At 35.6% G+C, this 27,162-nt stretch overlaps 1 protein-coding gene across 4 annotated transcripts; it reads right to left on the reverse strand.

Annotated features, from left to right (window-relative positions):
• Positions 1–37: 37 nt before the first annotated feature.
• On the reverse strand, positions 38–27,162 carry LOC110463016 (krev interaction trapped protein 1-like). 4 transcript variants are annotated; one of them, XM_021517335.1, is made up of 15 exons: positions 27,083–27,162; positions 21,582–22,023; positions 20,110–20,202; positions 16,932–17,070; positions 15,750–16,023; positions 13,727–13,815; positions 10,792–10,953; positions 9,646–9,799; positions 9,246–9,353; positions 8,657–8,761; positions 7,159–7,225; positions 5,238–5,389; positions 3,414–3,583; positions 1,332–1,482; positions 38–382 (listed from the first exon to the last, which is right to left on the reverse strand). In XM_021517335.1, the coding sequence occupies exons 2-15, from the start codon at positions 21,811–21,813 to the stop codon at positions 260–262; spliced, it is 2,019 nt and encodes a 672-aa protein (XP_021373010.1). In that variant the 5' UTR covers positions 21,814–22,023; positions 27,083–27,162; the 3' UTR covers positions 38–259. The 4 variants fall into 4 exon arrangements, with proteins under 4 accessions (XP_021373010.1, XP_021373011.1, XP_021373012.1 ...); XM_021517336.1 differs by lacking the exon at positions 27,083–27,162 and adding an exon at positions 23,557–23,611; XM_021517337.1 differs by lacking the exon at positions 27,083–27,162 and adding an exon at positions 23,460–23,604 and having other exon boundaries at positions 9,676–9,799.

Below are 27,162 nucleotides of genomic sequence, written 5' to 3' on the forward strand. Positions count from 1 at the left end.
CATAGATCTGAAGGCCGACCCTACCTAGTGATAGATAGTTTCTGTAATTCATAGATCTGAAGGCCGACCCTACCTAGTGATAGATAGTTTCTGTAATACATAGATCTGAAGGCCGACCCTACCTAGTGATAGATAGTTTCTGTAATTCATAGATCTGAAGGCCGACCCTACCTAGTGATAGATAGTTTCTGAGAGCCTAAATTTCCTGGTCATTAATAGTTTTGTGTTTCATGTCCTTCCTTTCCATGTTATTGAAGGCCTATCTTTGATATATCTTTTGAGGGCCTACCTTTCCTTGGATAGACAGAAGCATGCCCCTGAAGAATGCAGAACCGTAGACTGTAAGGTGTCTGCAGAATTCCAGAAACTGGCGCTTCAATGCCTGAAAATATCAAATATACATCAAAACCCTGTTAATGTTAAACTTTTCAGTAAATACACAGTTTTACTTATTTCTGCTGTTAGTGGGAATCAGAATAGGATTAAATATCTCATGGTCTTTGTCTTTGGATTGCATACTTTCTCGGTATACACAATCTTAATATTAAAACTTATAATGTCATCAACAATCACGTCAGACTGAACATCGTTACTCATGCAAATTCAAAGCAGAAGTACAGTAAGTCGTTGCTCATTAAACGTCTATCAAAGTGAAGCGTTAAGATGATCCAAACCTCAATATGCCTAACGATTAAGGATGGAGGCCGGACGGCGGACGACGGACGGACCGCGGACCACGGACGCAGGGTGATTTGAATAAAATTGCTAAAAATCTAGTCAAATGTGTTTTGTGATTTTGTTAATATTTTGTATCCTTTCAGATTTTAAAGTTTTAACTTTCTATGTTGTGTAGCCAGATATCCTGAAGGCATTTTCTGATTGGTTAAAACATAATATGAAGAAAAAAAGGAGACTAAAATGCAAAAGAATAGAAATAAATAAATAAATTTATCCAAAACTTTTTGTACATGTTCAAACAAACTTTTCCCCTGAAAAAAACTCAGAATGCACCACAGAGCTTCGCTCAAAAATGACATGCTCGAAAATATCTCATCCATTTTCAAAATATCCCCCTCTCATGAAATTCATGGGAGGAAAATCCCCTTACAATTTGAACCCAGGGGGATCCCTGGAGGCACATACTTCTGTGATTTCTCACAATGCAGACAAACTTATTCATCAAATTTTCAGGGCAACTCCTTTTTCACGACAGCGGGAATACTGTAATCCCAAGGTGTTCCTTCCTCACCACATTTCTCACCAAAAAATAGGTCTTCATCCAGATCTGCAATTTGAAAAATATTGAAAAAACTCCTATCCATTATACGTGCCTGATCTCGCTGTTGATGTGTGCTGTTGCGCACCTCCAGTGTGTCAGCCAGGTGAGGACAAAAGTCCTTATAGTGGTGAAGGATCCGGGATGCCCAGTTGCTACTCTTAGCCTTCAGCATTGGTCCTGGCACCAACTTCTGCAGGTTCTTACTGTGGGCAGCAAAATGTCATCTTATAACTATTGTACAATCCTACCGTCTTATTTCCTGTTAAATCATCAGTGTGGAAATTTGACCGAACTTATTCTTTACTAAAGAAGTAAAAACAAGCCATTCCAATAAATATGTCTCGCCCGTGTCCCGCTTTGACCATCAATGCACATATCAGAGAAACTGACTTAAACACAAAAACTTAATGTTGATGGAGATGCTGACAAAGTTAATGGACCATGAAAGGTATGCCGCATCCAGCATTTGATGTATGGGTTGAGATGTACTACCTAAGATGCATCTATGGTCCAAGTTTGGTTGATCTAGCACTTTTACTTTCAGAGAAACTAACTTAAACACAAAAACTTAATGTTGATGGAGATGCTGACAAAGTCAATGGACTATGAAAGGTAGGCCGCATCCAGAATTTGATGTATGGGTTGAGATGTACTACCTAAGATGCATCTATGGTCCAAGTTTGGTTGGTGTAGCACTTATGCTTTCAGAGAAACTAACTTAAACACAAAAACTTAATGCTGACGCCGCCGCCGCCGCCGCCGCCGGGAAAGCATAACCTAAGTCTCGCTTCCACTTTGTGGCAGTGAGACAAAAATAACTATTGACCCACACTGAAATATATATTGCAGCAATGCTAACATGAAATTTCCAACCTTCAGCTAGTTTGAGGAACCGTGCACATAACGATAAAATTTTCATGACACAGACAGTTTGAGAAAACAAAGGGGGGAAATTTCCACAGGTAAAGAATTATAAGAAATCAGTCAATAAATGACAACTGTGACACCACAGACATTTTGAGGAATCAAAAGCAGTAGGAAAACTGGAAATTAATGGGTTTTTAAAAGATCTTAGTCGAAAGCTTGAACTGTCAGCTTTTAAGTAGTGATGATTTTAATGAAAAAAATATTGTTTTTTTTAAAAAAAAAATCCAAATTTTTATAACTCTTGCTGATGCCAACTGTCCTGAAGTTGAAATTGAAAAATGCCAACATTGTATTTTGAAAGAGTCAAAATGGTTCATGACACATATATGTCTTATTGAATTTAAGATTTTTCTTTCTGTTTGGGAAAGATGACAATTGTTCTTCTCACTTTGATGTAAGATACCTAGTGACATGGCTCTTAGCTATGATGTAAGGTACCTAGTGACATGGCTCTTAGCTATAATGTAGGTATCTAGTGACATGGCTCTTAGCTATGATGTAAGGTACCTGGTGACATGGCTCTTAGCTATAATGTAAGGTACATAGTGACATGGCTGTTAGCTATAATGTAAGGTACCTAGTGACATGGCTCTTAGCTATAATGTAAGATACCTAGTGACATGGCTCTTAGCTATAATGTAAGATACCTAGTGACATGGCTCTTAGCTATAATGTAAGGTACATAGTGACATGGCTCTTAGCTATGATGTAAGGTACCCTGTGACATGGCTCTTAGCTATAATATAAGTGACCTAGTGACATGGCTGTTAGCTATAATGTAAGGTACCTAGTGACATGGCTCTTAGCTATGATATAAGATACCCAGTGACATGGCTCTTAGCTATGATGTAAGGAACCCTGTGACATGGCTCTTAGCTATAATATAAGTGACCTAGTGACATGGCTGTTAGCTATAATGTAAGGTACCTAGTGACATGGCTCTTAGCTATAATGTAAGGTACCTAGTGACATGGCTCTTAGCTATAATCTAAGTTACCTAGTGACATGGCTCTTAGCTATGATGTAAGGTACCTAGTGTCATGGCTCTTAGCTATGATGTAAGGTACCTAGTGACATAGCTCTTAGGTATGATGTAAGGTACCTAGTGACATGGCTCTTAGCTATAATATAAGATACCTAGTGTCATGGCTCTTAGCTATAATGTAAGTTACCTAGTGACATGGCTCTTAGCTATAATGTAAGTTACCTAGTGACATGGCTCTTAGCTGATGCCGAGTCAAACTCTCCCTTCTGTTCCTTATAGATGAGGATAGAGGCGAAGGTGAGTACATCCTGGTCCTTACAGGGGTAAAGTGCCTGGATGTAGTTGTTGTAAGCCTCGTGGAACAAGATGTGCACTGCCTGCGGATGGGTCACCTATATAACACATATTGTCAATGATGTCTCAATATAGCCATACAAACTACCTTATGGTAGGTAGTTTTAGTTTTAGTTTTAACATTTGACAGTATTTTTGCATAATATGAAACAAAACCTGTTTATAGGATAACTTTCATTAATAACTTTCATTAATAATCTTTAAGTTTCCTGGTTATTCAGGATACATTTACATCTATGGAACCTACTGGAATGTGTATGTTTATATACACACTTTTACAGATAAAACAGGGTTTGTTTCTGTTACACAGTAATAAATTACATTTGATACACAATCTAAATAAAAACAAGAAGGTCATGGGCCTTAGCGGTCACTTGATTTAAAATACAATTGTACTCATTATTGTGATGTGACAAAAACTAAAAGTACATATAACCTATAGCGTCTTTCTAACTGTGGACAAAATTATGTTGGGGAGTGACCTACATTTATATAGAGAGCTAGTAAATGTCAGTAAAATAATAAAATAATACTGTAATAACGTAAATTTTACCCACTTAAGAGGGAAAAGTTAAACCGCAATCATACGATAGGAATTCCAACTAAGTTTGAATCATTTCCCATTGAAAATCAACAAAATATGCCCAATAATTTGAACTCCCTATATAAACCATATTAAACAGTACCCCCTGCTCAGGGAGAAAGGGGGAAGAATGGGTGACATGGGGGTACTAAAATTCATGTTTTGATCTTTGCACCTTTCAACCTTTTCATTCACAAAGAATGTTGAAATTTCAGGCCCCAGAGGTTCAGACCAATCTTGAGTATAAATTCTGATCCCTATCTCAGGTTGATCGTTACCAACTAGTTTTATCAAAATCTGACAGATACTTTCTGGAAAGAAGTCAAAAATACTATGTTTCAGGTTTTGCTCTAGGTGACCCCCTATGAACCCCAATGAGAGGGTCAGACCCTTCTTGTATATACATTCTGATCCTCATCTTAGCATTATTCTATGATTGTTTGTGAAAATCCACCTGTAAGTTTCACATATGAAATCTTTTGAAGGTTTTGCACTCTGTGTGATCTATTATGGCCCTGCGCCTTAGCCCCTTGGGAAGTCAGCCCCTTCTTGAGAATAGATTCTGTTTCTTACCTCAGACGGATGATAAACACCAAGTTTCATAAAAATCTAATGAACAGTTTCTAAAGAGAAGTTTAAAATAGGATTGTTAGTGATTGTTTCAGGTTTTGCACTAGGTGACCCCCTATGAGCCCCAATGAGAGAGTCAGACCCTTCTTGTATACACATTCTGATACTCATCATCTAAGCATTATTCTATGAAATGCTTGTGAAAATCCACCTGTAAATTTCACAGATGAAATCTTTGAGAGGTTTTGCACTCTGTGTGATCTATTATGGCTCCACCATACATCCCCCTGGAGGGGCAGCCCTATCTCCAGGTAAGATTTTGATACCAACCAATATACACATGCTTACGATTATCACCTAGTTTCATAAAAATCTGATATGTGATTGTTCGAGCATGACCAAGGACAGACGACAGCGGACAAAAGGCAGTGGCAGTCAGTCACCTGAATGACTCGGTGACCAAAACTAGTGGCAATGGTTTCTTTAACTGTTTATTTTTTCTTTCAATTTCATAAACAGGATTATGATGTTAAGATTACCCCTTTTTCCTCCTTGAGTCCGATCTTTGCGTTCCGCCGCCATCTCAACTGTGGAACCTCGCTACCAGGATTGGCATCAGTCAACATCTTCACATTTCTATTCCACACTTGTAACTCAATTATAGGACAGTGGTCTTGTCTCAACTGTAGCTCTACAAAAGCAAAAAACATTCTAGGTCTTTTGGTTCTTCTGAAAAAGTTGTTCGAAATTGATGACATATTTGACCTCTGTGACCTTTAAAGTAGGCCAAGGTCATTTTTTATGCAAACTTTGTTGGGCTCCATCAAAGGAAGTTACCAATCAAATATCATGATTCTAGTCCTTTCGGTTCTTATGAAGAAGTTGTTTGATGTTTTGACATATTTGACCCATGTGACCTTGAAAGTAGGTCAAGGTAATTTTTATTCTCAAAATGTATTGGGGTCCATCCAAGGAAGCTACCAGCCTAATAACATAATAGAAAGTCTTTCTAATCTTAAGAAGTTGTTAGAATGTTTGACATATTTCACATGAGTGACCTTGAGAGGAGGCCAAGGTACATTTTTGTTCATTAACATTGTTGGGCTCCAACCAAGGAAGCTACCACTAAAGTATCATGAAATATCGATTCTTCAGAAGATGTTTTTGACATAATTGATATGTGACCTTGGACGTAGGTCAAGGTCACTTTTATTGGCCTCTATCCAAGGATACTACATTAAGCCTAAAAACATGATTCAAGGCCTTTTCAATCTTCAGAAGAAGGTTTTTGTAGTTTTTTACATTTTACCTCTGTGTTCTTGTTGGGCTCTGTCAAAGGAAGCTACCAGCCAAATATCATGCAAAATAGATGTGCATGTTGCTATTGAATTATACGGAAATTATCATGAATTATGAAATAAATCAAAATGAAAGAAGTTAGCAAAACACTTTATCTTGATCACAAGATGCATTTACGTTCACCAAAGCCTTTATACTGGGAGCATATATATAATATATCATACCAGGTATGTACAAATTGGAACAATCGATAGAAACATTGCAATAATAGTGAAATTGTATATAGTAAATGTATACTGGAAATAACTTTCCTTACAAACCTTTCAATCGTGGAATAGTGCATATGTATGTACCTCATGAACTCGAGTTTATAGCACTGATAAAATATTTTGTTTGAATAAGAAAACATTGCATTTCATGTATCGCCAGTTGTCAGCTAAGTCATTCACAGGTATTATCAACTATTGTGAGTTCTGTATTAATTGTTGTATTTTGTAAAATCCTACTACATGCACTTGTGTGGTTGGTATTGACTATGCAGTGTTCAATTTGTAAGAGACTGTCACAACAATTTTCATTCAACAATAAAAGATAAAATAGCTCTATTCAAAATTTGAAAGATTCATTAATTAAAGTTTTCTCAAATACATAGGGATTGAACGGTGTTTTTTTAAAATTTTCTTGCCGGTATGAACGCAAATTGGTTGCATCCATATTGCATGAAGCCTGCTAGCTAGGCTTCATGTTTAATATGGATGTGACCGAATCCATATATTTCCATTTTTACTATAGAACAATTATTTTATTTCATTTATTTGTTCTTAAACAATTTATTTATTTATTGCATTTTGTATTCGCCTCATCCTTTAAACAACACTGGCGGAACAGCCGTATTTAAATAAAATTTGCCTCAATAATGATCCGTTGTCATTCGAGCGTTTGACGCAGAGGCATTCTCCATGTTATCCAAAGCGACAAGACTCTCATTGAACAAGGTAAATCTATGACGTCATAAGTAAACCACAAGTTCCGTCACGAGAGTTTTTGCTTTCATACTCAAATGAAATGCATTTCTGCTGGTAATGTTCATATAGTGTGTTGCAGTGCAAATGTAAATATATGTGGTGAATACAAGGCCATTGACAAGGGAAATCAAGTTACCTAAACTGTTGGAGCAAATCCAAATTGTGAAGATCTCAGAAAACACCTCCTCAGACATATTATACTCCTGTTGAAAAACATACATTGGTGAAAAATACATCATGTCTTTATCGAACATCAGGTTCAACAATGTCTAAGTATGGTCTAGTTTAAATTGACTCATGTCAAATTATACATTTACTCCTTTCAACAAATTATACAACGTATCTTATCAACAAAGTATTGATTGACTCATGTCAACAAAGTTCACAATGACTCATGTCAACAATGTTCACGATGACTCATGTCAACAAAGTTCACAATGACTCATGTCAAAAATGTTCACAATGACTATTGTCAACAAAGTTCACAATGACTCATGTCAACAAAGTTCACAATGACTCATGTCAACAAAGTTCACAATGACTCATGTCAACAATGTTCACAATGACTCATGTCAACAAAGTTCACAATGACTCATGTCAACAATGTTCACAATGACTCATGTCAACAAAGTTCACAATGACTCATGTCAACAATGTTCACAATGACTCATGTCAACAAAGTTCACAATGACTCATGTCAACAATGTTCACAATGACTATTGTCAACTAAGTATATATATAGAGTCATGTCAACAAAAGATATATTGACTCATTTCTACATAGCATACATGGCAATAAAATATACACCCAAATCACTTCCTCCAATTGTTTACAAGAGCTGATGGAGAACAGCATAGCTAGCCTATCATGATACAGTTAAAGTAAGTATCAATACCAATACTTAACATGTTGAAGGTTACTTAACTCAATTATTCTGAGAATAACTTTTGGTAGATTTATAATATGAGTAACCATACAAAACATGGGCTACTGTAAAGTTACAGCGTCATATAGAGATGTATAATATAATACCATTACAATAAAATAGCTTTGAAATTGATTTATAGTAAATGAAATCTTTAAAGTTGCATGGCATTATAAATGTTGCACAGGAAGGTGTTTTTGAATTAAACCCTTTTGGCACCTAGAATATGAACATGTTCAGCACATTGCTTGCAGGCCTTATACATGTGTATATGCCTCAAAGTTATAACAGATGTAGTCAACAGTTTATTGAGTGGTGATCTAACACAGCACAAAAACAATCTCGCTCCAAAACTTAAACCAAGTCCAATTAAGCTGTTTTGGGCCCCAAAATATGAAAAAAGGGTTCAGCACGTCGCTTACACTCAGTATAAATGCCTCAGCCTTATAATAGTCAACAGCATTTTTATCTAACACTGTCTGAAAATGCTTTCTCAAATACTTAAAACTTGAAGTTGGATGCCGACACCGATGCAGACAGGGATGCCAACACCAAGGCAGGGGTGACTACATCAGCCCCCCCTATTCTCTGAATACGTGAGCTAAAAATGGAAATTAAATGATAAAAGTTTCCAATATCTTGCTTTAAATTTATGAACTTATTTCCAAAGAAGTACCTATCAATTTGGTGTAGCCTAACGGAGACTTACCCTGAAGAGTTGTAGGTTTAGTTGTTTTACGGTGGTGTTTGTGCCATTGACTAGTTTTAACTTCTTTACTGCTTTGTCTGTGAGGTTGATCTCAATCTCCTGAGTCTTAAGGAAAAAAGCATCTTGTGTCATCATAGCACCCAATAACAATTACACCAGATTCAAATCCCTGTCTACTATTTTCTCTTCATCATCCACACAAAATGTCAACAAATCTATTTTACCCTTCCCACAGAGTATCAACTTAATTCAATCCTTTACTTAGTTGCTAGCAACAGAAGGCTACAAATTGTTCACTTCAAACTGGTAAACTTACCAATAATGTCACCAGAGTACAATCATTATGTACTTTCTCTCTTATTTTCACAGAACTAAACTGCATAATTATTTTCTTACCACAATTTTTTTTTTTTTTTGGTTTAAATTTTTTTTTCGTGCTAACATAGCACGTTAAGGTAATGTGAAGACAGGTGTAAATAGAACACAGCGATCTAGAGGGAGAGTTTTCCTATAGAGAATTGTTATTTTTATTTGATTACCTGGTAAGACAAGTTTTCCCAATGCGTTTCTGTGCCCAGTTAAAACTTACATTTGAATTAGATGCTGCCCTGATAAGTTCCCCAATGCGTTTCTGTGCCCAGTACTGTGTCTCCTCACAATAATTGAGGGCCGTCTTACCATGTCTATCCTGAATGTCCTGTTGAATCAAAGATTTAGCATATTTATCCTTCACTTTGTAACACATACTAGTACTTCTATTAGAATAAAACTTGTAAAATGTTTATCAACAACAAAGATACCTTGTGCACAAAAGAATGACTCGTATGCTAAATAATAAAACGTTGAAGCCTCACCAAATTCACAACCTGGTAAACAAGCTGAAAAGTCAGAATGACAATTATACAGGATTATTTATAACTATCATCCCAAACTTAACAATTTCTCATGATTATCATAGTACATATAAAAAGTTTGCACTCTGTACACACCATGTTGATCTCAGGGTGACGTAACAATACCTCTGCCACATGGACGTTTCCGTACATTGTGGCCAGGTGTAGTGCTGTGGCCTTGTTGTCCGTTCTGGCATTGGGGTTTGCCCCGGCTCGAAGTAATACTTGAACTGCATCCTTATGACCCCGACTGGAATGTAACATCACATCAAATTAGTACCCAATTAAACTTTCCATTCCTAACAAACCAGTTATATCAATGGAATCACTTTACCATTCCTGTGTTTGTCTGACTTTTTACAGCTGCATTTTTTTCTATTTCTATAAGGTTGTTATTGCAGTAATTCCAATTTATTCAAATAAACAGAAAATTCAAAACCTGAGAAAAATTGTAAAATTTACATTCAGCACTGTTAATTGAAGGTTATTTAAAAACCAAGATATTCCAAGTGTTGCCTAAATGTTCAGAACAAAGCAGTCCGAAAAATTTCTCCTGCGCCTCCAGAAAAACGTTTCAAATCACCGTTGTTAGTGACAATAATGGAGAGACACTTAACCCTTTCACCCCTATGTAACTTTAGTAGACTCTACCATGTATTGATCTAGATGAGTCCATTATGGTCTACAGTGGTGAAAGGGTTAATTATATATATATAATTATAATATCAATTTAGCATTTCTTCGCACTAAATTAGGATTATCACTAAATATACTTAGTATTAAAACTGTATATTCTTACATGTAATAGATACGTAAGGTGCTAAAACATCCTGTGACAAGCTGAAAATGACTGACGATGTGTGGAAATATGTGTATATTGATGTTTACAATGAAATAATAGGAAGCAGGAGTAACTTGTGAACGTGCTGGACTTACACTGAGGCATAGTGTAAAGGTGTGAGGGACTTACACTGAGGCATAGTGTAAAGGTGTGAGGGACTTACGCTGAGGCATAGTGTAAAGGTGTGAGGGACTTACGCTGAGGTATAGTGTAGAGGTGTGAGGGACTTACGCTGAGGCATAGTTTAAAGGTGTGAGGTACTTACGCTGAGGCATAGTGTAAAGGTGTGAGGGACTTATGCTGAGGTATAGTGTAGAGGTGGGAGGGACTTACGCTGAGGCAGAGTTTAAAGGTGTGAGGTACTTACGCTGAGGCATAGTGTAAAGGTGTGAGGGACTTACGCTGAGGCATAGTGTAAAGGTGTGAGGTACTTGATGTCTGTGTCGTTGACGGGGAACCCTCGGTTAATCAGCTCCAGCAGCAGGTCACAGTTGCCCTCAGAGGCATACTTGTGGAGTTGATACTGGTCATCCATACTGCTGAGAAACGTCCCGATTCCCACTCTTAAATATTACATAGATAAGACTTCAGTATACAATACAATGTCCTTCATTTAATCTATCTGTCATTTACACTCACTTAGGTTTTTTAGCTTGCTTTTTCCAGATAATATTCTTATTAATCTTAGTTTCAGATAGTCTTCTTTAAATGTTTAACAACTCATTATAATGACATTAATTTGCAAGCAAATGATGGCATGTTTAAGAAGATTTTCTGTATATGAAGATTAAATGGCTGAGGCCAAAATACATAAAGATATTTTATAACTATTTGTTGAATATCATATAGATGTTGAGAAGTGTGACTTAATACAAGAATACAAATACATTGTAAGTTTAGATGTAACATGCAATAATGAAAATACATGTATCTTAAGGTCTGCCACTTAAGTGAAATAGTATTCTAATTGACAAGATTTTAGGGAGATAAGTACTTGTGTTCCCCTGAGGCATCTCATGTTTCCAGGAGACTATAATAAGTCCTATGATTAGTAATCTACTCCAACGTTTAGTGCTCATTTACATTAGTCATTTAACAGAGTGTCTTATGCCAGATAGCTATAGCTTTACAGTCACTTTACATACCCTCAACAGTTCACCCGTGTCTTATGCCAGATAGCTATAGATTTACACAGTCACTTTACATAAATTCAAGTTCACCTGTGTGTTATGCCAGATAGCTATAGCTTTACGAAGTCACTTTACATAAATTCAAGTTCACCTGTGTCTTATGCCAGATAGCTATAGCTTTACACAGTCACTTTACATAAATTCAACAGTTTACCCGTGTCTTATGCCAGATAGCTATAGCTTTACAGTCACTTTACATAAATTCAACAGTTCACCCGTGTCTTATGCCAGATAGCTATAGCTTTACAGTCACTTTACATAAATTCAACAGTTCACCCGTGTCTTATGCCAGATAGCTATAGCTTTACAGTCACTTTACATAAATTCAACAGTTCACCCGTGTCTTATGCCAGATAGCTATAGCTTTACAGTCACTTTACATAAATTCAACAGTTCACCCGTGTCTTATGCCAGATAGCTATAGCTTTACAGTCACTTTACATAAATTCAACAGTTCACCCGTGTCTTATGCCAGATAGCTATAGCTTTACAGTCACTTTACATAAATTCAACAGTTCACCCGTGTCTTATGCCAGATAGCTATAGCTTTACAGTCACTTTACATAAATTCAACAGTTCACCCGTGTCTTATGCCAGATAGCTATAGCTTTACAGTCACTTTACATAAATTCAACAGTTCACCCGTGTCTTATGCCAGATAGCTATAGCTTTACAGTCACTTTACATAAATTCAACAGTTCACCCGTGTCTTATGCCAGATAGCTATAGCTTTACAGTCACTTTACATAAATTCAACAGTTCACCCGTGTCTTATGCCAGATAGCTATAGCTTTACAGTCACTTTACATAAATTCAACAGTTCACCCGTGTCTTATGCCAGATAGCTATAGCTTTACAGTCACTTTACATAAATTCAACAGTTCACCCGTGTCTTATGCCAGATAGCTATAGCTTTACAGTCATTTTACATAAATTCAACAGTTCACCCGTGTCTTATGCCAGATAGCTATAGCTTTACAGTCATTTTACATAAATTCAACAGTTCACCCGTGTCTTATGCCAGATAGCTATAGCTTTACAGTCACTTTACATAAATTCAACAGTTCACCCGTGTCTTATGCCAGATAGCTATAGCTTTACAGTCACTTTACATAAATTCAACAGTTCACCCGTGTCTTATGCCAGATAGCTATAGCTTTACAGTCACTTTACATACATTCAACAGTTCACCCGTGTCTTATGCCAGATAGCTATAGCTTTACAGTCACTTTACATACATTCAACAGTTCACCTGTGTCTTATGCCAGATAGCTATAGCTTTACAGTCACTTTACATACATTCAACAGTTCACCCGTGTCTTATGCCAGATAGCTATAGCTTTACAGTCACTTTACATACATTCAACAGTTCCCTTGATGAATCATTCTTTCTTTGCTAAACCATTAGGGTTACGTTCATAGGCTTGAGTATATCTCATGTCAAATGTAGGGTGTGGTTAAGGAATCAATATCAATCTTAAAACAATGACCCAAGGGACATGTGTAACTCATATTTTTTGTATTTACCTAATAAGGAATAATGTACATGTTGACAAAACAAGTAAATTATTTAATGCTGTAATTAATGATGAAACAAGATGATTCACACAGAATCAAGTTGAAATATGTCAAACCATACTTGGAAGGTGTATGTGTGAGAAGGGGGGGGGGGGGGGGGGGGGGGGGGACTATTCTTAACCCCTCCATCCCCTATCTCCTTTATTTGGCCCTTCACCTTGCACATATTTTATTAATACAACAATGAATCTTCTATCTTCTTGCATTACCCATTCCTATCAAATCAGGGTAAATTACTTCACTTTTAAAGGAGTAGTCTTTCATATATCCTAAATACCCCCCTAGTGAGCCACACCATTCCAACACCAGGAAGACTACACAATTTCTTCATCAATGAATTCTCCTGGAATGATCCATACCAGGAACAGAAAATTCCTTTCACTGTTCTGCAATATTAGTCTTTTTAAGGAAAAGTTTATGATGTATGGATACCAAATGCCGTGTCAATTGGAATAAACAAACATGACTTTTTAGCCAGGTGAGCTAAAATCACATGGAACTTACTACACTAAGTTAAGCATTCATTAAAAAACTATATATATAGTGCAGCAAAGAGTGTGGTACCTACCCCTCGATGGAGCTGGTGTCGCTACTACGGCGTGAGTCGTAGTCGGGTGGTGTGGAAGGCCAGTACATGTTTCTCACAAAGTTATTTACCTGACGATAACAATCAACATATATAACACCTTCAGTAAAACAGATCACAAATCTGGGGGGTTTCTGTAATTCTTATTACATGTCATTGCAACAAGTTTGATCAATAACGCATACTTGCCATTTTTTGTACATTGACTTCATCCGTTTACAATATTTTATGGTTTAAATACTTGCAAAAAGAAATGTCCTTTCATCATTACATGTATTTTGTGTTAGTTTCACATTCAACACTGAGTGAGATAAAGACCAAATTTACATGTATACCGGAAAAGCACATGATGAACAAAATACCCATCTGTTTTTCCTTGACCATTTATAATTCACTCATATTCTTGCTGTGGTATTGTTGATCTGATTACAGAAATAATCTTTCGTGAATATGTCTATTTAGGTATGATTGCAGCAGTCTCTGTAAAAGTATTTCAACAAGGGCCCATGGGCCTTAACGGTCACCTGATATATTTATACAGAGAGTTGATTTTGTTTTTAACACGAACAGAAATATTATTCAGTGACAAAAAACAATAAAACCACCTTATTCAATATCTAGCATACAAATTTAAGACTAAAAAGTATTTGAAACTAGCACCTCTGATTCTAAACAAGGAAAATGAAGAAATTTTAGCACACTGACTCCTTTGGGCCCCACCGTACAGCCCTTGGGGGAAGGGCTGGCTCAAAACTTTCAAAGTATCAAACTGTCAACTCAGGGTTATAAGTCCAATCAAGTTATTAACATGTAATATTCAATGTATCATTTGCCATAAAAAACCATAATAAATTTTGCCCCCCCCCCTCCTTCCCCAGGAGGTAAACGTGAGACCCAAGGGTCATAAACCTTAAGACCCTTCCATCTACGAAGAGTGTTTGACTCTACCATATCTGGGTCTTGAGAAGAAGATTTTTGAAATTTCAGTCAATTCAACCCTTTTTGGCCCCTCCCATCAGCACCGGGGGGTCAGTCAGGGCTGATATGTGCATACCATCAAACTGCTATCCAATACTGATAATGCTAACCCAAATTGAATTACTTCCAATGAAAATTAAACAAATGTTGGTCCAAAATGTGATTTCCCTATATAAACTATAGTAAAGTTTACCCCCTCCCCAGGGGTACACGTGAGACCCCATGGTCATAAAATTCACAATTTTGGTAGAGCACCTTATAAGACCCTTCCATCTATGAAGAGTGTTTGATTCTACCATATCTGAGTCTTGAGAAGAAGATTTTTGAAATTCCAGTCAATTCAACCCTTTTTGGCCCCTCCCATCAGCCCGGGGGTCAGTCAAGGCTCATATGTGCATACCATCAAACTGCTACCCAATACTGATAATGCTAACCTAAATTGAATTACCTCCAATGGAAATTAAACAAATGTTGGTCCAAAATGTGATTTCCCTATATTACTATAGTAAAGTTTACCCTCTCCCCAGAGGTACACATGAGAACCAAGGGTCATGAAATTCACAATTTTGGTAGAGCACCTTAAGACCCTTCCATCTATGAAGAGTATTTGAGTCATCCATATCGGGGTCTTGAGAAGAAGATTTTTGAAATTTCAGTCAATTCCACCCTTTTTGGCCCCACCCAATAGCCCCGGGGGGTCAGTCAGGGCTCATATGTGCATACCATCAAACTGCTACCCAATACTGATAATGCTAACCTAAATTGAATTACCTCCAATGGAAATTAAACAAATGTTGGTCCAAAATGTGATTTCCCTATATAAACTATAGTAAAGTTTACCCCCTCCCCAGGGGGAAACGTGAGACCCCAGGGTCAAGAAATTCACAATTTTGGTAAAGCACCTTAAGACCCTTCCATCTATGAAGAGTATTTGATTCTACCATATNCGACTGCTTTTGCAGGCAACACAGAACCTGCTAAAATGAAATAGAAATGAAAATAACAAGGTAAAAATGAGTTAACTTACATTTGTCTTATAAGGCATTTGTGACCCAAAGATTGGGTTTATAACAACAATGTCACATTTCTCAATGGCTAGTTCCTTAGCTAGAGCTTCGTTGGCCGTCAACCTGATATCATCTGGGGTATCGTCAATGATCATCCCATTTGATTCGGGTGATACTTCATGACCACTGGGGAGGAATGCAGGGTTGTTGATACTGAACTTTATACGGTAGTCTGCCCTGTTTTGGAAAAGAATATCTAGGGATCCGGGTCTGGAATGTTTTTCCTTCAGCCAACTGTGAAAACAACACATAGATGAATTGTCAAATATATAGTTAAGTATAATTCCCTAATAACTAAGTGTAAAACCAGTCAGTTTCCCCTGCTGTTATATCTAAACTGAACGTGATAACAGTTGATTGAAAACCAGATATAAACATTATTATCTATTCCTAAATAAATCATGATGTCAATCACAAAGACAAGATAACCGAAAAGTCTCAAACATTATACAGCTATTCACCATTAAGTGATACTGTACACAAACTTTTACAATTAAAAGGTATTGAACACTAAGTTTTTACCATTAAAAGATATGGATACTAAATTTTCACTGTTAAATGATATTTTACACTAAGTTTTCACCATTTAGTGATATTGAACACTTATCATTCACTATTAATACTAAGTTTTCACCATTTAGTGATACTGAACACCTATCATTCACTATTAATACTAAGTTTTCACCATTTGGTGATATTGAACACTTATCATTCACTATTAATACTAAGTTTTCACCATTTGGTGATATTGAACACTTATCATTCACTATTAATACTAAGTTTTCACCAATAAATGATATTGTACACGAAGTCTTGTGCTTTATTTTAGTTCATCCAGGCACTGATCTCTAACAAGCACACTTGTGATCAAACTGAGAAATTCTCCAAGTTGTTTTATGACCTAGTACATAAGTATAAGTGGTATAATCACTTTGTGTGTGTGACAGATGTCTCCAATTGATTCAGATACAATACTGTACTTAGTTGGTCAAAGAACAGATACTTGGAGGGAACTTAAGTGGAGACTTATGTCAATGGTACGGTAGAGTACAATGTATGCTCCAGACATACTGTTTCATGAGTGGGGTACTATAGGTCACGGTAGTAGTCACAGTATGAGTGACTGAACTAGTGTGGCGTACCTCTCCAGCTGGGAGATGAATGTCTGTGTCGGAGGAGGGTAGTTGGTCATGCCATTGTTCAGCGTCTCCACCATTGTGTCTAGGGAGAAGAACCCAGGACTGTTTGGAGACTTCTCCACAAATGTCTTGTTCAGCTTGTCTACAGGCAAAAAGAAGCCAAGACGGGGCTTGTTACAATGTCCAAACCATAAACCATTAGATATAAATATCCAGAATGTTACAATGTCCAAACTATAAACCATTAGATATATACATACAGATTGTTACAATGTCCAAACCAATAAACCATTAGATATATATATAGAGCTTGTTACAATGTCCAAACCATAAACCATTAGATATATACATACAGATTGTTACAATGTTCAAACCATAAACCATTAGATATATACATACAGATTGTTACAATGTCCAAACCAATAAACCATTAGATATAAATATAGAGCTTGTTACAATGTCCAAACTATAAACCATTAGATATATATAGAGAGAGCTTGTTACAATGTCCAAACCATAAACTATTAGATATCAATATAGAGCTTGTTACAATGCCCAAACCATAAACCATTAGATATATATATACAGATTGTTACAATGTCCAAACCAATAAACCATCAGATAAATATATACAGCTTGTTACAGTGTCCAAACCATAAACCATTAGATATCAATATAGAGCTTGTTACAGTGTCCAAACCATAAACCATTAGATAAATATATATATAGAGCTTGTTACAGTATCCAAACCATAAACCATTAGATATATATATACAGATTGTTACAATGTCCAAACCATAAACCCTTAGATAAAAATATAGAGCTTGTTACAATGTCCCAACCATAAACCATTAGATATATATATATATACAGCTTGATACAATGTCCAAACCATAAACCATTGGATATATATATATAGAGCTTGTTACAATGTCCAAACCATAAACCATTAGATATATACATACAGATTGTTACAATGTCCAAACCAATAAACCATTAGATATAAATATATATACAGCTTGTTACAATGTCCAAACCATAAACCATTAGATATATACATACAGATTGTTACAATGTCCAAACCAATAAACCATTAGATATATATATATATAGAGCTTGTTACAATGTCCAAACTATAAACCATTAGATATATATATTTGTCATACTGCAAAGAAAAATGTCGCACGGTGATTGGTCGAATTGCCAAGGTACCTGAAGCTATGTTAGTATCCTTGCCGGGGTACATAAGAGCACGCGCGCCTGTTGTAAGGGAGATAACTCGCAGATTCGAAACGAACACACCGGAGAACGTTCGTCTGCTAATGTCAACAATGAACAAAATGGCGAAACGGTTTGCAAGCCACACGGAGAGTGAAATTGAGACAAAACGGGCGTCACTTATACCTACAAACACAAAGAAAAGTAACAATTCAGCAAGCAAAACCTTCAGAGCATACTTAAGCGAAAAGGAGCAACACACAGATTTTGAGGACTTCTCGATGCCAAAATTAGACGAGGCATTGGGCCATTTTTATCTCGATGCAAGGAAACAGGATGGGAGTCTTTACAAGACGACAACGCTTGAACATTGCTTGGCAGTATGACAAATTCGTTATACAGGTCTTTGGCAGGGTACATGGTCTCATGTTCGCTGTCAGGACCTTATGTACCCTGAGCCGACCCTGCCAAAGACCTGTATAACTAATAATATACAGATTGTTACAATGTCCAAACCATAAACCATTAGATATATATATATATACAGCTTGTTACAATGTCCAAACCATAAACCATTGGATATATACATACAGATTGTTACAATGTCCAAACTATAAACCATTAGATATATAGAGCTTGTTACAATGTCCAAACCATAAACCATTAGATATATATATAGAGAGAGAGCTTGTTACGATCTCTTAACCATAAACCATAAGATATATACATACAGATTGTTACAATGTCCAAACTATAAACCATTAGATATATAGAGCTTGTTACAATGTCCAAACCATAAACCATTAGATATCAATATAGAGCTTGTTACAAAGTCCAAACCATAAACCATTAGATATATATATATAGAGAGAGAGCTTGTTACGATGTCTAAACCATAAACCATTAGATATATATAGAGAGAGTTTGTTACAATGTCTTAACCATAAACCATAAGATATATATATATATACAGATTGTTACAATGTCCAAACCAATAAACCATTAGATATAAATATAGAACTTGTTACAATGTCCAAACCATAAACCATTAGATATCAATATAGAGAGCTTGTTACAATGTTCAAACCATAAACCATTAGATATATACATACAGATTGTTACAATGTTCAAACCATAAACCATTAGATATATACATACAGATTGTATCAATGTCCAAACCATAAACCATTAGATATATATATATAGATTGTTACAATGTCCAAACCAATAAACCATTAGATATATACATACAGATTGTTACAATGTCCAAACCAATAAACCATTATATATATATATATAGAACTTGTTACAATGTCTAAACCATAAACCATTAGATGATATATATATACAGCTTGTTACAATATCCAAACCAAAAGCGATAAGATATATGGATTTTTTTACAACATCAAAACTATAAACCATAAGATCTGGAGTCTGTTACAAAATCTTCTCATTTTTTCAAAGGACTAGAACACTCACAGGTAAGCAACCACCCCACTATGTGCCTGGTTGTATCCAGTGTTATCTTTTTTCAGAAATAGTGACCTATTTATTACCTCTACGTTTAGTCTTTTGGATTTTAAAAATAATAATAATTTGAGATTCTTATATACAGCTTTATCACAACATTGTTTGTATGCCGTCTCAGAGCGATTCACAAAATATTATCTGTGGAATTTTAAGATAAGGACTGATTTTATATAGGTTACTGGTAACATTGTGTTGTCTGCGACATATAACAGTTCAGTATTTGATACAGTATTTGATACAGCAGGTTAATTTATTAGGTATCAGCAAGTGATTACAGCGTTCATTTTGATTTAGAATAATAATCAGTATGTGGTATAAACCTGTTAAAACTGTCTCAAGAATTTTTATCAGGATCTTCAAGATGTCTGCAAAACAAAAAATTCTTTCGAATACATATAGCACATTTAGTTGTAGGTTTAACATCATGTATTACCTCTGGAATTGACTGGAACACAAAACAAGTAGAATCTGGAGAGAGACGCACGGAAGTCCCTGCTGTTCCATGGAATAAGTAGAGCTCTCTCTCCTAAAATAAAGTTAAAACTGAGACGAGTTACACAACTTATCAAAGGAATTCTATTTGCTAAGTTTCTTAAAAATAAATAAAAAATCTACATGCACGATATTAAGATTACTATACATGCACAGTTGATGTGAAATAGCGCTATCAAACTTTAACTCTTAAAATTCAAGATGGCACCTACCTGCCATCTTGATTTTCTGATCAGTCCCAAAATTAGATATATATAACTAAGGACCATGGGGAACCTTCAAGTGAAATATGAGAAAGATCCCTACAGTCCTTTCTGTGAAATAACACTAACAAACTTTAACTATTAAAATTCAAGATGGCGCCTGTCAGCCATCTTGGTTTTGTGATCAGTCCCAAAATCCTATCTGCATAACTAAGGACCATGGGGAACCTTCAAGTGAAATTTGTGAAAGATCCCTCCAGTGCTTTCTGATGAATAGCGGTAACAAACTTTTACTCTCAAATTAAAGATGGCTGGATGTCTGCCATCCTTGTTTTGTAATCAGTCCCAAAAAACAATATGCATAACAAGGGACCTTGGGTAGCAGAGTACAGTAGAAATAAAGGGCAAGTATCAGATAAACATGGATAGTGGATTTATCCTGCACAACACACCTACATATATATAAATATTTACAAACTAAATTTTGAATACATTTTCTTAGAAGAATGATTTTTTTTTTCAAAAAGTGATTTCCCAACATTTGGGAATTTTGAAAACCATGGTTACCACATCAAAAAACACCAAAAAATAAAAAAAACACATGTTTTTAACCCAAAATTTGACCCGTATTTTTTTTCCTTAAAACCTGTCTTCAATTGAATATCATCCACTCGGTAACAGAAATACTCACGTTTTAGCATAGGTCGTTCAACTGGATTTTTCACAATATTTACACATGTGCTGAGTACAAAAATAGACTACATGGAAAGCTAGCTTTTGTTGTGTAGACACAGATTTGTAAATGGCCAAAAATGTAAGTCTCAAACCAAATTCGATTTTTTGCTGTTTTTAAATTTTTATGTGAAGCCTACAGTCAACTTCATCATGTATATGCCAATTTTAGTGCCGATTTGTTTTTTAAACTTTGATACATGTTATATTACATGAGTTATTCATTGTATAAAAATATCACCCATGGCCACCATACGCTACGTATACTGTACACTGCTACCTTGGGGAACCTTCAAGTGAAATTTGAGAAAGAATTGTTTAAGGATGGACGGAATGACCGACAGATGCAGGGCGATCTACCTACCCTAGTGTTTTGTCCATGCAACCCAAAACAGACATATTTTCTTGGCATTATTAAAATGAAAATTCTTGCAAGGATATTATTATATTGAACAATGTATATTTTCATAAATGTTACCTTTGATGCCGCCGTGTTCCCCGCCTGTCAGTCTGTACAGATTGCCCAACACTTCGTCACGGGGTTCCTCCCCCATGTTAGTGAGTGGGAATGTGGGCAGATACTTTGTTGGCTTACTCTTATCCCCTGTGGTTGTTTTGTGGTCAAGAAGCAATACATTGTAAAATTTTGACCGGTAGTCATGGCTACTGATGTTTTGCTTTGGTTGCAAGACGACTAATATTATCTCCATTGGAACATTAACTTTATAATGTCAAAGGTTTTTCTGATGATTTTCCCTTCTACATCTTTTCTCTCAGTTTTGCATGTGTAATAACCAAGTCATATGAGTTGGAAAGTTCAATAGAAATTCAATTAAATGCATCATAGCATACAGAACACTCCTATCCTTTACAGATAACTTGAAAGTTTCCAAGCACTGTCATCATTGTTGTACATGTACCTGAAAAAAAAGGGAAAAAAATCTTCTAAATTACATAATTCTTAACATCTCCAATCAATGACAGTATTAAGAAAACCAATCACAAATGAACACCATTACATAATATGCATGTTTATCTCACCTGAAATGGAATATTACATTAACTTAATTTCTTACCTTATTACTTCAGATTTTACTGAATAAATTCTAACTACAGTTAGTGCACATGTGTGTCTAGTCCAAGAACCATCTCTTCAGATCTGATAAATTATAAGTAATACTACCATGTTTAACATGATCAAATGTAACATAAAAGTTTGCATTTTCTGAAATGAATCTTTGCATGTAATTCATCTGAAATTACTCTGAGTCTGAATCTAAATTACATCCAAATATATGGTGCTTGTAGTAACATATTTTCACCACTTAGGATTGCCCCAAATTGTTAGGTGGTCAAACACAAGTTGACCTCACAGTGGGAAGACAAACCTGCATTTACCAGCACTTACACCAGGGTCCAAATGCTGTTCAATGAAATATGTCTATTTTTTTGTCAAGGGAATACTGCATTCTCTTCAGAGTGCTTATAGTAGCTTTAAATGTCATACAGAGAACTTCATGCTCATCTGTCACATATGCACTGAATACTCTCAATTAACACACTGAAGTCATTAGAGAACAAAGTCAGTGATATGGAATGTAATTTTTATCTAGAGTAACATGTCACAATGTTTGTGTTCAAATGTAACCCATGTATTATTTATTGCATTCTGTTGAGAATTACTCCCATTTATGTCCCTAGTGTTTAAAAGAAGTTTATGTTTTCATACTGCCTTATTCCTGGGTGAGGACAAAGCACGGAATGCACTCGGGCGTGAAGAGATTTTTGATGATTTTTTGCATTTATTATTGCATTCCAGTTTTTGTCCTCTCCCCTTATTCCCCATTTCAGTTAAACAATTGAACTGTTATAGTTATAAACAGTACTGTAACTACATGTATCTTATCATAAAGTTCCTACATCTGACATAGAATATATAACACAAGAAATATATAGCAACAGTCATTCTACCTCCAAGATCAGGCTTGGAATTTCATCAGAGATTGAATGGTCCTAATGCCTATGTCACATCAATATTTCAGTACTGTAACTGTTACTCAATGTATAGTAATTACCTATATATATGTTGGTTGTGCTCACTCATGCGTTTCAAAATAGTCAAATTAAGCATTTGTGAACTCCAAAATCATCGCATATTTTTTGACAGGACGAATGAGATAAAAAGAGAAGATAAAGAACAATACACCAGAGGCGGTTTGGAAGAAGAAGACAAAAAATAGCCATCAGTGTCAGAAATAATGTCAATGATGTCGACCCCCATGCAAACGTCACCGACTTTTTGATATGTAAACACTGGTACAATACATTTTTTTCCAACTTTGTAAGAGATACTTACATAATAAGTATGAATAATTAGGTAAAATAAACATTGCTTTGTTGAGCAGTTCTCATAATGACAGAGGTACCGTTCATTTTAACCATGTAGCACCTACAAATGCCAGCTCCTTATTTTCCTTGTGCACCATTTTGTGTGAAGAGGAAGTCCCATTTTCTGAGGGAGACTCATTAGTTGTAGTTTACTAAGTTAAATAACATCGCAAGGTTTTATCATAATATAAAATTTCTATGATAACTAATTGTATGTCATAGCTTAATATTTTGTGCAGAAGTTTAAATCGAATTTTCATTAGATGTTGTCTTTTCTCATGAGTAGTATTTTTAAAAGGCTGATTGCTCCCTAAGGCGGAAGTAAATGAGAGGTCAAGTACGATTTCAGGTCAGGTACCCTGTCACCTGTCTGTTGTGTTTTTATTAATCTTAGTTTATTTACAGAGATTGTCATAAGTGTCCATTATCACAATATGATGTGTCATGCACAGCGGACAAAATGGAAGACAAGGTAAGATATCAAAGTCTTGTTTTGTTTGTCTTTGAATGATCACTTCATCTGTTTAACAGGAAACAGACCACTAGAGGCTATTAAGTTATAACGTACATCAGCTGACTTGTTCGGTTTCTTCCTGGAACATATTTACATACTGTCTGCATAATTCTAGCAACAATGTTGAAAACAACCGCTGCGTGGGCCGGTCATATGCTTTTTTAGCATTGAAGAGGACCTCACCTTTTGTTTCAACCATCCTATTAGAAATCTATTTGAAACTGAATCATAACCAGTGAAAACATTTCTGTCCCAAAGCATTGTTTGTACATTGGGTATATAGCCAGATTTTCTGGTGCTCCAACAGTGCAGTACCTGATTGTTATGGTGACCACTACGATCTAACGTGAAATATTGACTACGCAGGGACGGGTCCAGGTGAGGGCGTAATGGGCGAACGCCCCCCCCTTTCAAAAAACAACAACAAACTATCGTTATCTGCTAATATTGTATTGAATATGTCAATTTATCATATTCATTAATTAAACACATAAACACCCTGACACTTTAACTATGAAATATACATAGTCCAAGTCAGGAACCGTTACATTAGTGCATTTCACAATTATTTTTTTATGTTTTTTAGCAAAAAAAAGGTCCACAAAGATTTGATTCTCTTTCAAATATCCTAGAAACGCCCCTGCTTTGGTCTGAGATCAAACAAAATTATATCAATATTGTCAATCCTATTTGAGTTACTCAAAATTTTAGCTGCTAAAAGAAGAAGTAGTTTAAACAATCCGAGGCAACACCGGTAAAAAAAATGCAATAATTTAATTGGAACAAAGATGGCCCATTTTTATTTATTTGAAAATCTGAAAATGAATCATGGTACATATATATGTCCTCTTTATATTTATTTACAAATTATATCAATAATTGATCAGCATTTGCAATTTGCATTTAATCACAAAACAGAGACAAGTATGTATAGGCCACATAATCATAAGCATAGTACAACTACATGTATATGTTTTCTCAAGTTACTTGACGGAAATTGAATGAACATGTATCAGAATGTAGAGGATGGATTAAATAGCTTGATCGATCACATGGTCAAAATCTTTCAGAAAAAATGTTTTCAGCGGTTTAGATTTGAGACACTGGTCATTTGCACTCTTTGCTAAATTGACAAAGGGAGCAGACATTTTGGAAAGCTCACAAACCAGTTTTCAATGCCTGAGTTTTCAATTCCTGTTTGTGTACAAAACAAACTTAGCCTTTATTTTACTTTATCATTTGGATTTTGAATGTTAAATATTAAAACAAAGACAAGATAAAAAGTTCCTAAAATTTGCTTAGAGTGTAGAGCTTTGGACTGAAAGATTTTTCAAGAGCGCACCAGAATGTACCTTACTTCATATCATGTTTTCCCAAAGTGAATATTCCCCCAGACTAATAAGCTTTATACCTCTGTTGCTCACCAATTTTCCTTTGGTGCTAGGAACATACACATAAATCTTAAATAAAAAAAGTAAAACTCACCCCAACTGTATAAATCACTTCATCTTATAATCAGATCTGATGACCTCAATATAAACTGTTTTTTTAGTTTTTGTTTTGAGGAGAGATAATTGCATTACTCCTTGTCTGCTGTATTTTATAGTAAGTACATGGATAGTAATTAAAACTTTTCGCTTCCCTCTGCCAGCCTTTCAGAAATCCTAGATCTGCCCCCTCGTCATAGTTTCGTATTGATCACAAATACAACTTTTATAAAAGTGAAAATGAAAATTGTTTGCAAAATGGCACATTTATTCCATGTTTGGTTATAATTAGCTAATTAACCTGCTTTGTTATTATACTGTAACTTTGGGAATGTATTTCCATGCCTCCCCGCCCCCAAACAATACAATAGGGTGGGTGTAGGGAGGGGGGGGGGGCATATAGTGCTAGCCATGTACATCCCATTGCATCGTGACGTATGCAGTTAATTGTCATGATTCTGCAAGCTTCATTATTCAACAGATTTTCATTAAAGGGTAAGTGTTTAGAATACCTCAGTTGACATTATTTGCAACATATCCCAAGGACCAAGCCAAGGTCACTGTTGCTGTTTACCAACTTCAAGGGCAATTTATGTGTTACAGACGTTTTCTAGCCTAAATGTAAATGTCATTCGTAAAATATGTGCCTGTACATGCACTCTAAATAAGTTTATTATATATAAGTTAGTATATTTATATACTCAGTCATCTAGATTTGCTTCGGAGAGACTTTACATGTACTTGATTTTCTGTCCGACTATTTTTAGAGTTATTGCCCTTTGTTCACTAGTACTTAATAGGATCCCGTCATATTTCATAAACTGTATCTCCTACATAATATGTTTTATATACCAATTATCATACCTCCTTGGATGTCTCATACTGAATTTAGGTCTTGTGCACAACATTTACCTGAGTGAGGGATGGGAACTGAAAACAGGCAGAACTTTATCCAGAAAAATGACACAATTATTAATTCCATTCTTGTTATCAACTACATAAACTTTTGTTAGGAGAGTATTGAGATATATTTTCCATACCTGATTGATTTTAAGGATGTTGGATAACTAAATACACCCTATAAGTGTTACATCTTGTAATACCAATCATTAGCGATGCATCCTTGATGGACACTGATTAGTTAGTTAAAATTGATTGAATATAGAAGACCTGCAGTCCTTAATACTGACTGATGAATTCATGTACCTTGAGAAATATTAAACTTTTATAACCGAAGCATGTAATTTTTATATATATGAAAATTGTATAATTATGTGGATACAATTGTGCAGCCAGACCAATTATTAACCCGAGACACACCTGCTTTTGATCTATTTTCAGATTATTGCCTGTCATGAACTGCCATATCATTAATGCGTACAGTGGTGCTGCTTCAACATCGTTTCACCCATACTGCCTGATCACAGTGAAGATACAGTAATATATGTAAATATAGAGGATAGTGATGAACTCAACATCTGTTATCATACACTATATCATAGCTCCTTATAACACATAGTGTCATTATAAACACACAAATTGTATAATGTACTTTACCCAGCTTTAAATAATGACAGTGCACCAGCTTACCTTCCCTGCTAGAGTTATCCAGGAATGTATTGGACCTTCCACCTGAGTGCTTTCTGCTGATATATTCATCGCCATGTCCA

The sequence above is a fragment of the Mizuhopecten yessoensis genome, unplaced genomic scaffold (genome assembly GCF_002113885.1).
Source record: "Mizuhopecten yessoensis strain PY_sf001 unplaced genomic scaffold, ASM211388v2 scaffold10855, whole genome shotgun sequence".
In the NCBI taxonomy this organism is placed as follows: domain Eukaryota; kingdom Metazoa; phylum Mollusca; class Bivalvia; order Pectinida; family Pectinidae; genus Mizuhopecten; species Mizuhopecten yessoensis.

Excerpts from the sequence above, each read along its gene's own strand:
- LOC110463016 (XM_021517335.1), bottom strand. The coding sequence starts at position 21,813 with ATGGAGATAATATTAGTCGTCTTGCAACCAAAGCAAAACATCAGTAGC. Across the intron at positions 13,816-15,749 it reads AAATGCCTTATAAGACAAAT|GTAAATAACTTTGTGAGAAA; the intron begins GTAAGTTAACTC and ends TGTTATCGTCAG. Across the intron at positions 9,354-9,645 it reads GTCACCCTGAGATCAACATG|GACATTCAGGATAGACATGG; the intron begins GTGTGTACAGAG and ends TTGATTCAACAG.